The sequence below is a fragment of the Crocuta crocuta genome, unplaced genomic scaffold, assembly GCF_008692635.1.
Source record: "Crocuta crocuta isolate KB4526 unplaced genomic scaffold, BGI_CrCroc_1.0 scaffold520, whole genome shotgun sequence".
Taxonomy (NCBI): domain Eukaryota; kingdom Metazoa; phylum Chordata; class Mammalia; order Carnivora; family Hyaenidae; genus Crocuta; species Crocuta crocuta.
The window spans coordinates 258,745-270,984 of NW_027532009.1; the positions used below are offsets into that span (position 1 = coordinate 258,745).

At 35.5% G+C, this 12,240-nt stretch overlaps 1 protein-coding gene across 1 annotated transcript; it reads left to right on the forward strand.

The window, feature by feature from the left end:
- The first annotated feature begins 8,459 nt into the window (after window positions 1-8,459).
- Window positions 8,460-9,065, forward strand: LOC144241384 (olfactory receptor 6J1-like). Its single transcript, XM_077775945.1, has one exon. It carries the CDS (start codon window positions 8,460-8,462, stop codon window positions 9,063-9,065), a length of 606 nt encoding a protein of 201 aa, XP_077632071.1.
- The last annotated feature ends 3,175 nt before the right edge of the window (window positions 9,066-12,240 follow it).

Sequence of the window (12,240 nt, forward strand, 5' to 3'; positions counted from 1 at the left end):
TCTACATGTTAGTGATAACAATACTGTTTTTGTCATTCATTCCCTGGCTTACATTGTTTAATGAAATGTCTTCCTGGTTCATCCACATTGTCCAAATCCAAAAATCACTTCCTTTTTCATGGCAGAATGATACTATTTGTTGATTTACATATTTTAAACCATTCTTGTTTTCCAGAGATAAATTTTAATTGAACATGGTGTATGATTCTTTCAATATGCTATGAATTTTCATTTGCTTGGTATTTTGTTGAGTATAGTGCATATATTTTCATCAAGGTTATTAACTTGTAAATTCCTTTCTAGAAGATTCCTTTCTGGCTTTGGTGTAAAGACAATGTTTCTTCAATAAAATGAGTTTTGAAGTATTCCTTCCTTTTCAGTAGTAAGGAAGAGTTGGAAAAGTATTAATGTTAATTATTGTTTACTTGTTTGGTAGACATCACTAGTGAATCTATCTGTTCTTGGTCTTTCTTTGTTAGGAGATTTTTGATTACTGATTCAATCTCTTTTACTAGTCGTCTGTCTGCTCAACTTTCCAATTTCTCATGATTCAATCTTGTAAGATGATATATTTCTACGAATTTATCTTATTCTTTATGTTATCTAATTTGTTGGCATATAATTATCCATATTTCTGTTTATCTGCCGTATAAGTTTTAATGCCACCTCTTTCAGTGCTGATTTTACTTATTTGCATATTCTCACTTTTTTTAGTGTAGTTAAAGTTTGTCAATTTTTTTCTAGTGCTTTTCTAGTCTCCACTTAATTTATTTCTTTACTGCTCTCAGCTATCTCTTTCCTTGTGATAACTTGGGTTTAATGTGCTCATTTTCTAGTTTCTTGAGTCATCAATCAGGTGGTGTATTCAAGACCCCTCTCAGTGGTGGTGGCACTAGTGTCTGTTCGGTGGATGCCAGTGGAGTACCCACAGAGCTGGCATTGGAGCATGGGTGCTCACGCGTGACAACCGCTCTGGAGTCCGGGGCACTGGCTAGCTTGTCGTGGCATTGGTCCTGTTGCCTGAAACATGGGCACATGAGGAACAGCTTGGAGCTGGCGTCTGGAGGACGGGTACATAAGGAAGTGTACAGAGCCAGAGTTTGGCTCTCAAGCACACATAGAGGGGTTATGACTCTGAGGTTCAGGGAATTCACAGGGCAGGTAGGGGCATTCTCAGCCTTGGTCGCATGGCGACACAATAGTAGTTCCTTCTGGGATGATGGAGCAGAGCTGCGTCTCCCAGCAATGACTGCTGGTTACCTTAGTGGTAAGACTGTCTATGTCTTCTGCAAAGGCAGGCAACTGGGGTCTGTGATGACAGACACTGCAGGGTCCCAATGTTTTGAAAGTTGTGGGGAGTCTGTAGCTGTTGTGTGGCTGGTGGAGTCCACAACAGCCAAGGTTCTTAGGGTCTTCAGCAGAGAAAGTCACTGAAGATTGCAATGACACTGGCTGCATGAATGATACTATAGCTCCCCCTGTGTTTGAGTAGCCTCTCCACACATCTCCAGATGTCTTCACTCTGTCAGTCTCCTGAGTGGTCCACTCTCTGCATGGTGATTCTCCATATCGGGCTCCACTCTGTTGTTGTAGACTCTTAATTGGACTTTTCAACCTCACAAGGGATACTTTAATTTCTTTCTTTTATTTTTCTTTATTATTATCATCAGCTAATTGTGTTTTGTGTGTGCGTGTGTGTGTGTGTGTGTGTGTGCGTGCGTGCGCATGGGGGGAATAAAGCTGATGTGTCCTATTTTGCTATTTTGCCTCGCATTCTTGATCCTTATGCTGAACATCAGCAAAAGAAGTGAAGGCAGAGGCAAATGAGCTTAAGAAATTAATTACCAAGTGTGTCATTGTCTTATTTGTGAGATGACTATGTAACTCATTGTCCTAAGTGCAACACTGGTGATAATGAAAGCAAACAATATTAATAACTTGCTGGGATAATAGGGAGAACCCAATACTTCCTGAGTCAGAAATGAGGTTATGATATCCTACATAGAATTTTAATGTATCTTATAACAAGATAGTGGTGTACAAATGTATTTTGTGTCTATTTCTGATTTTGGTCACATACAAAATTATTGGACAGAATTTATTCATTTAAAATTGTGCTTTACTGAAATAATTTTTAAACTTTGTTAAATGGTAAAAAATAAATATTGTAACCAAACTTTTACCATATTTTCTACATCAAGCTATGTCACATTATAAACTATTTGTCATTCACAACACATTTTCAGCACCTCTGTCTTATTCTCTTTCCTTCTTAACTTATTCTTTCTCATATCATCACATGTTAAAATGCTCATACTTGTCATCATGCTCTTCAATTGCAATGTCACTGTTCTACTGAAATATTGATCTTTCAAAAAATCATTTTATTTTCCCTTTCATGTCTGGTGCCCTGTTGTTCTTTAGAAGAGCTTCGTCTTTGCTTGTGTTATTTTTCTGTCAACGGTCAATACATTAGCAACTGTGATGCTTAACATTCATCTCCAATACCATCTTTGTAAATTACCTATCAACAAATAAATTTAAAAATGTGGAATAGACACATAGGATATAGTTTATCTTGTAGTGTTATTGGGAAAAAACAGATAAGACAATTGTATGTAAATATTACTGTTAAAATTAAGGTGCATGCATATAAAATGTTGATTATAATGATCATAAATATGGATTTATATTTTCAAGTTATGGATAAATTTCATTTCTTCAAAATTATATTTCATACATCTTGTTGTTTTTTCAAATAAACTACTTGAAGAGATTCATGACTTTCTACTTGTGTGAGGTTGATGTGAAAATTGTGTGGGAATTAAAAATGTCAATCATTATAATAATTATCGATCACAATGCTAGACATTAAGCATAACAGTAGTGAACTCTAGGTATGGTTATTGACCTAAATTGTGTAGCATTCTGTTTAGAAAGATTAAAGTAACTACCACAAAAAACCTGAAACCTGTGTGACACCCCAGCTCAATGGTCACATGATGGGTTCTGAAATCAGAGCCATGGAGGTGGAATGGATTGGTAGGCAGTAGAGTTCTAGCAAAATCCCTTTCTAGGAGATTGTATCAAGTTACACCTTGAGGAAGAGGAAGATAAGGAACAAGTCAGGAAATGTGTTTGTTCCTATGGAGTTCTAACCTGGGAGAATCTTCAAATTCATGACTTCCAAATAAAACTTCTAAAAATGAGTTATATTTTGGTTTTCACAAGGGAAAGTATTGAAATACAGAAAGCCACAACTATTCTCTTCCTCCTCAAAAGAAACTATAAAATACATTTTCTCACAGTAGTTTTGCCTGTGCATAATTCCGTAGCTCCTCCTGTACATTATGTGATTCATTCTCTCAGATGGTCCTCATTAAGAATATATTAGCAGGTCTTAATGTCTGTTGATTGGGGCTCCTGGGTGACTCAGTCAGTTAAGCGTCCGACTTCAGGTCAGGTCATGATCTTGCGGTTCGTGGGTTCAAGCCCCGAGTCGGGTTCTGTGCTGGCAGCTCAGAGCCTGGAGCCTGTTTCAGATTCTGTGTCTCTCTGTCTCTCTGCCCCTCCCCTGCTCATGTTCTGTCTCTCTCTGTCTCAAAAATAAATAAACTATAAAAAATAATGTCTGTTTATTATATTAGCTTTTAGGATAAATTATAAATTATATGAACCCACTTTCTTATCTGCTCTTCATTGATTGATAGCCTTCAAATTCTCTATTGCTTTTGGAAAAGGCATTTGCATTTATTACACTTCAGTCTACATTGTGAAAGTTTCATTTATAATACTTTTTTGAAAAGTAATGATTCTTACAAATTTTGCTACCATTCATGAATAACAGCAAATACTGTCAATTTCCCATAGTCATTAATTCATTTTTCATTCATTCACTCAAACACTCATAGAGAACTTTCAACCACTTACTATATGCCACGATACTAAATGTTCAAATACACAGAGTGAATGAAGTATTTATTCTGAACAATTTCACTAAAAACTTATGAAAGGCAGAACTATAGACTAACTGCACAGTGTGTATATATTATATGTATAATCTGCAGAGGACCCTAAGATGTATGAAAGGTAATTTTAATTGCATTCAGAGAGAACACAGCTAGCTGGCACTAAACATCAATTTTATTCTACCTAAATGAGAAAGGTAGAAAGACTCATTCATGAGAAAATTTACAAATCTAATAGTGTTGAAGGAGAATATTATTTTTAGATCAAAGAATATAATTCCTGCCAGAACAAGAATGCAATATACATTTGCCAATAATTGGAAATAAAATGTAGAAAAAATGGTGTAAATTCCAACACAAATAGGACTATCAAAAATACATAAGGGATGAGCACTGAGTGTTATGTGGAAACTAATTTGACAATAAACTATTAAAAAAAATACATAAGGGAACATTATACAAATGAAAAAAATATCTTTCTTTAATAAAATGGACTCATAAATTTGAGAATCTTATCCATACATCCACACAAACATATTTTGAATATCCTATGGATCTTGTCCCTATCCAGGACTCTTTTAAAGTTAATCAATATTACCCATCCCTCACATAGAAGTAAAGTGAAATAATTAGAGGTTTGGTGAATACATCTTTAATATTTATTAGATAAACACATTACGGTCAAATCATTATTGCATTTCAGTGGAGTTATCCACTGAAAAGAAATAAAAACAAATAACGGAGTACATATGCTCCTGATATCACAGGACAGATTATTTATAGATCAAAAAATTATCTAAAACCTTTTAGCCAAGTTTGCGCAGAAAATAAACTTATTTGAAATGCATCATCTTTTTAGACTTAAACCTTCTCCTGGGAAAGCAAAGTTTTCTGTGTGTGTTGGAGTCTCAGAAGAATAGACTCATTAAAAAGTTTCACAAACACAGAAAGAGTGCAAACATGACTCCTCCCCATCCAGTCACGCTCCCTGTGGGCATATAGGCTGCGGAGCTGCTTTTAAAATAATGTTATCCTCCGAAACTATGCATCTGGAATGTCTGGTGCTGTGGAATTGTCCTGTGTTCCTTTGTCATCACAAGGGGTTGGGATGGAACAGTTTTTATGGAAATCTGTGTTTCCTGGGCCCAAGAACTCAGTTTCAAAAGGAAAACCAGTGGTACAAGATGGGAATTTCTTCTGTTTTTTCTTTATCAAAGTCATTTTTATTAGACAGGGAACGCTTGTATGAAAGACTATGAGGTAAGAAATGAAGAAGTTTATTATGTTTGGAAAGAAGATGAGGGACTTACTAAAGTTATTCCCTGTGTAAAAGCATTTCTAGTTAGAAGAACAAATGCATCCACATCTAATATTTTACATTTGTTTGAAAGTGAGATGCTAAGGGTGCGCTGGGTGGCTCAGTCGGTTGAGCATCCGACTTCGGCTCAGGTCATGATTTCACAGTTCATGGGTTCGAGCCCCGCATCGGGCTCTGTGCTAACAGCTCAGAGCCTGGAGCCTGTCTTCGGATTCTGTGTCTCCCTCTCTCTCTGACCCTCCTCTGCTTACACTGTCTCTCTCTCTCTCTCTGAAGTAAATAAAATATTTTTAAAAAGTGAGATGCTAAGGAACTGGATTTGACATTTTGCTTTCAGAAACTCAGGATTGATTCATTTTAACAAGAAAGAAACGTCCATACTCTCACACATTTTTCTTTGGTATGTCAAACATTTCTCCATTTCTCTAATATCTATTTTTCCCCTTTTATTTTCCTAACCTCAATGCAAACATTCAATATCTACATTTGCTTCAAGGCACATTTCGTCAAATAGTTCTTCAAACTTATGTAACCAGTGTATTTCTTATCTATTGTGAGAGAGCTTTTCTCTCATTCTATCCTTCCGTCCTTCTCTCTCCCTCTCTCATCACTGCTTCTTTTTTTTTTTANTCATGACCTAAGCGAAAGTCGGACGCTTAACCGACTAAGCCACCCAGGCGCCCCTCTCATCACTGCTTCTGATATTGATGTCTGTTGCCTGAATTTAGATTATCAAGAACCTTGCCTTACTCGCTGCTATCACTAAAAGTATTAATCATATATTTGTTAGCCTTGGGCTCTTCTAGCTTAAGTTTACTGGTAATGCTCCAATGTTTTATGTCTCCTGAGGATGGGTTCTCAAAAAGAATATGAGATTATGGATTACAGACAGAATATGCCCCATATGAATATCGTTTGCGACAGTTAAATTTCTTCCCTTACAGCTACTCAACTGGATTAAATAAAAATGATTATATGGACATCTATAAAATTTGTCATATTAATTGATATTGTTTTGCTGTGCCTAAATAATGATATACTAGCTAATACTGTGAAATTTTACTTATTGCTTTGTTTAAAAATAGGCTCTTAAATAATAGAAACTATATTTTAAATATTATATTTTAAGTATTTTGGCCATTTCTGAAATAAAACCCAATCCAATATTTTGGTTGTAATTGAGTCTTAGTTATAAATAATTTTTCAATATTGATTCCATATAGGAGATTTGGCCTGTCATTCCATTAATAATATCATTTATATTTTCTATATTTTTTCTACATAGTTAATTTTAAAAATACTCATCTACAATTGATTAATTCTTTCTGAAACATATGGAAAATATTGTGTCAAATTATCTTATCATAATATTTTTATTTCTGCTTATAGTTCTAAAAGTTGCCTGTCAGAAATTTGATGTGATCTCTCAGGTCATATAGTTTCAGGACATTTTAAACTGATTTTGACTAAGTTGGTAATCCTTCCATTGATATGATTTTCTATGGTTAATATTAAAACAAACATTTCAATGCTTACATACATTTCCTAAAATATTTATACCATTTCCTAAAATATTTTACCAAAGCTTATATTTTTTACTTCTTGAGCCATTTTTATGTTGTCTCTGTTTATGTAAAATTGTATTGGCTTTACATTTCAGTCCTAGATGTATAACAGTACCAATTATATGTTACTGTTTATTAGTACCATTCGTATTGCTAAAGATTTTTGATTTTTATTTTCACAATTTTTTGTTTTGTTTTTGTTTTGTTTGATTTGTTATTGCAAAAGTAGATTATGTTTATCTTTATCTAATTTTTTGTGTGAAGGAAATCACTTTTAATACCTCTGATTTCTACAAAGTTATATTATCTCCCTGTAATTGTATTATTGTGCTTGGTTTTTATAAGATTATTTCTCAGACATGAGGATTCTTTATGTACTTTTTCTGCCAAGTCATAGTAAGTCTTTCTTTTCTGTAACTAATTCAGACACGTCTTTAATCATTGTCTTGTCCCCTCAAATATAGCATTTCAAAAACATAATTGAAAACTTATCAACACTTTTGCAAATAATAATATGTTATTTGCATAGTTTACACAAGGAAAAATTTCAAGAAAAGATTCATCTCAATAGAATTCAGTACAATGTAATCAAAATAGGACTAGAAAGGAATGATAAGTTGAAATCTATAGAGATATCAGGAATTTAAATAGAAAATTAAAAACCAATTTAATTTACAAAGGAGAATAAGCTAATTCATTTTTTTTCCTGTCTTATTGGCCATTTGAGTGCTAGAATCTCAAGTGAGGAAATGTGGCTGCCACGTGTACCCAATGTCAATGTGGCTCTTGAAACCTAGCTGCACCATTGACTTGAAGCTGGCGTTTGTACTCTCTCTGTGTGCATTTTTAATATCTAGACAGCCCAGTCTCCCTAAGGGAAACATTGGATGAAAATTGCTGTTATATTTACAATACCAACTAAGCAATCATTGGTGTATTTTATCAGAACACTTACTGGACAAAGTTCTTATTGATAAAATATATAGTTGTAATTATATATTTAATATACCTCACCAAAGTGTTATAGAATATACAAAGGAGAGATGGAGATATTAAAATTGATTTTCATATCTCGTCAACTGAATTTTTGTAGGATACGGTATACCCAAACATAATATAAAATGTTTTCTCAATTTTGCTAGAAAAAGTATCTAAATTTTTATTTTAAATTTCTCCTATATTTCTTAATTTAATGAATGATTCACCATTCTTTTTTTCTATGCTATAACTCTCTTTACAGTAAAAAGAGACATAAACATGGAAAGAAGGAATTGGACGTTGTTGACTGAGTTTATTCTTGTGGGAATACCAACCACCAGAGCTCTTGGGGGTCTCCTGTTTTTTATTTTCTCATTGGCCTACTTGGTGACAGTCCTTGGAAACAGCCTAATTATTGCCCTGATTCTCATGGATTACAGGCTTCACTCACCCATGTATTTTTTCCTCAGCAATCTCTCTTTCAGTGAAGTATTAACCACAACCTGTGCCGTTCCCAAGATGCTGGCAGGCTTCCTGTCAGACAGAATGAGCATTTCTTTTGGTGGATGCTTCACCCAGTCCTATTTATACTTCCTCTCTGGATGTACTGAGTTTATCCTTTTTGCAGTCATGTCTTATGATCGCTATGTGGCCATTTGCAGCCCCCTTCAGTACCCGGTGATTATGACCAGCTCACTGTGTGTACGTCTTGTTATCCTCTCCTGGGTGGGTGGTTTTCTCCTCATTCTCCCGTCCACTGTTCTTAAGGCGGGACTGCCATACTGTGGCCCCAATGTGATTGATCACTTTTTCTGTGACAGTGGCCCCCTCCTCCACTTGGCCTGTGCTGACATCCTCATCATTGAACTGTTGGACTTCCTCAGCTCCCTTGTCCTGCTCATCAGCTCTCTCTCCCTCACGGTGGTCTCCTATCTTTATATAATTTCCACCATTCTGAAAATACCCTCAGGCCAAGGTCAACGCAAAGCCTTTGCCACCTGTGCCTCTCACTTTACTGTGGTTTCCATGGGCTATGGGACCTCCATTTTTGTGTATGTCCGCCCTTCCCAGAAGAGCAGCTTGCATCTCAACAAGATCCTCTTTATCCTCTCTAGTGTTATCACACCCCTCCTGAATCCCTTCATCTTCAGCCTACGGAATGAAACCATGAAAGCTGCACTGAAGGACAGCTTAGCCAAGGGCCACAACCTCCTCAAGGGAATGAGGTCCAAGTGACACAATCTGTGAGATCCAGATTACTACTGGGATACTCAGCTACATCCATGATTCCAGCAAACCCCATGATGTATGTAATGAACAAAGATGTATGCTATGAAATTATTTTAATTTGATAACCAAATATACAGGTTTCATGTGCATGTTATATTTTGAAGATTTTGTTGCAATAATTAAAAATTTCATTTTAGGTAGTAATAGAAGGTAGTGATGGGTAAGAATAATAGAAGTAGTAGTATACTGTTCACTAAAAATTCTATTTCAGATATCAGTTAGAAGCATATATATTATCTAAATATGTGTATTTCGGTTCATCTGTTTGGATTGTGCAAAATAAAGTTTTTAGACCATTTTTGTACTCAACAAACACATACAAAGAGAGGAACTCCACTTTGGAATAGAATTTGAAATATTTTAATATAGGCTTAAACTCTATCTTACTTTGCAAAAATAGATGCTATTAATTTTGCTTTATTCTTCATTTCAGTACAATTTTATTTGTGTCATTGCTATGCAAATCTTCTAAATGAAGTACTTAAAGATATATATGTGACACTTTCTTTAAGCCAAGTGTTTTATAATTAGTCTTACTCTTATTCAGGAATATGTATGACATTTATAATAACTGATAGACTGCAACAAGATATGATAATTGAAGAAGAAGTAAACAAAAGGAGCAAATTTCAGATATGGATTTGTCTCGGAAAAGAGAACAATATATTTCACAAGCCAGGAAATATGAATTTGGTGAATGGTAATACGAGAATTTCTGCTTTAGAAAAAATGGTACTTATACAATATCCAGGATCTTTTCTATACTTCTAGACAGCTGACTAGAGGTAGTAGAAAAATGGGAAATTGAACATGAAGGTAGATTCATATGAATTATCTAAACTGAGAAAGAGAAGGAAAACAATGAGAGAAAGATGAGTAGCTCCAAAGGGAGACCTATTACAATATGACATTCTTTATTCCTTGAATATTTATATTCCCTGAGTGGAAACACATTTTGAGAAAAAATATGAAACAATAGTCAGTTATTTAACTCCCAGTTCAGAGTTTTAAGGTGATAGATTTCCAGAAAAATAAACAAAGGTTAGCAAATCTCAATGAAATCATTACAAAGTTAAGAGCATCTAGACATGTACTAGTCAAACTGCTGTAAGCCTGCCCTAAAGATAAAATTTGCAAAGAACACATTGAATACTGAAAGAAATGGCTAAAAGTAATCACTGAGTTTTCATGAAAAACTGGTAGGCAGAAAACAACAGAAAAATGCATTTTACAGGTTGAAAAAATAAAAACAAAAAACAAAGACAAACATCCATATTCTAAAAAATTATGATAAAATAAGTATGTTCCAGATTAAAATAAAACAAACAAAGAAATAATTTGTCACAAGTATATGTAGATGACAGAAAATATTAAAGGATATCTTCAAGCTGATGGGAAATTATTCCAAAAGAAAATTTGTATTAAATAATTAGAGCAAAAAGCACCAGAAATGAAAGATTATGCTTTCATTTTATCATGTTATCTAAAAAACAAGAAAGTAAGTATACACATAAAGAGCATAGAATTCTCTAATGTTCAATAAAAGAAACATGATAAAACTTGACTGATAATTATTATATGTGTAAAATAAGAAATAGAAACAGGAAGTGTAAGCAGGAGCAAGAAGTGAACACTATAAACTTTATGGCAGTTTTAGCGGGAAGAAGAAGCAAGTACGAAGTATCAATGAACAGTGACAGTATGTGGAAAAAAGGAAAGGGAACACTAAATTAATGTGTCATCAACCGAAGAAGAAGAAGAAGAAGAAGAAGAAGAAGAAGAAGAAGAAGAAGAAGAAGAAGAAAGGAAGGAAGGAAGGAAGGAAGGAAGGAAGGAGAAAAAGAAAAACAGAAGGCAGGAAACGATAAAATGAGGAACAATAGCAGTAGCAATCAGGATGAAGGGATAATAGTAATCAGGTATATTTAAAATACGAATCAGACATTTAATTAAATAGGAATAGACTTAAAACACCAACAGCAAATAATGGCAGAATTTAACAGGCTAGATAAAGAACTTGATTTATAGTTTATAAAATGTGTGTTCTAAAGAGAGATACTCATAAAAAGTAAAGGATAGAGAAGAGGAAACAAGATGACAGAGGAACATCGAAGTTTTTGGCTTCTCTCATTCCTGAAATACAGCTAGATCAACACCAAATCATTTAGATACCTAGAAAATTGACCTGAGGATTAACACCACAATCTGCATAACTTGAGCACTGAACTTGGCAGGTATGTGACACAGAGAGGTGAACTAGGGGAGAGAGAAGCCACAGAGGGTAGGGAGAAGTTTTTGTGGAGAGAGGACAGGGAAAAGGGGTGGGAAGTACAGGAAAAGTCCCCAAAAGTGCCTGGTGAGAAAAAGAAAGAATGGATACACCCAAAAGTGACTGAACAGAAAGGAAGAAAGGAGAAAAGAGAAAGTAGAGGGTTTCAATACCAGTAGGACTCAATAAACAGGGGAAAGCAGAGTTGAAAATTCTGCAGCTCAGTGCCTGGCAGTGCTCTGGTGGGGAGGAAGGGTGGTTACCCAAGAGCAGGCAGCAAGGACCAACGGGTCTGCTGGCCACACGCGGAGCAGTGGTTCCCATGTTAGGAAGGCATTTGGTAGAGGCCATATAGCCTCTCCAAAGGAAAGATCCTAGTGGACTCCGGAGAACGGTCATGTTGGGTGGTATTGCGACAAAGTTTCCAGAGTGTAGTGAAACCTGGCACCTGGTCTGCCTTGTGATTTACCATAATCCTTGAACTTCTGCTGCCACGTGATTGCAAGAACATTCTCTGGAACAAGCCAGAACATGGCCACAATCTCTGAGGCTCTGCAGCAGCGTGATCACACAAATGTTCCTGAGAGCAAGCCAGCACCTGGCCATTGCTTGGCGAGACCTTCCTCCAGATGGTCCCAGTGGATCCAAGGCACAGGGTTATCAGAAATGAGTCTGTAATTCCAACCCCATCTGAGATAAAATTTGGGAAGGAGGTGCTACAGGTATGCTGATGGCTTAGACATGGACAGGGATAGTGTACAAGTGGGTTGTAGACAGAAGCCAGAGACAAAAGAGGGGTGTTTGATTGCCAGTAGGTGAGAGTCCAATATTCCTGTGCCAGAGACGGGGAAA

Coding starts and splice junctions, on each gene's coding strand:
- LOC144241384 (XM_077775945.1), top strand. CDS start 8,460: ATGTCTTATGATCGCTATGTGGCCATTTGCAGCCCCCTTCAGTACCCG.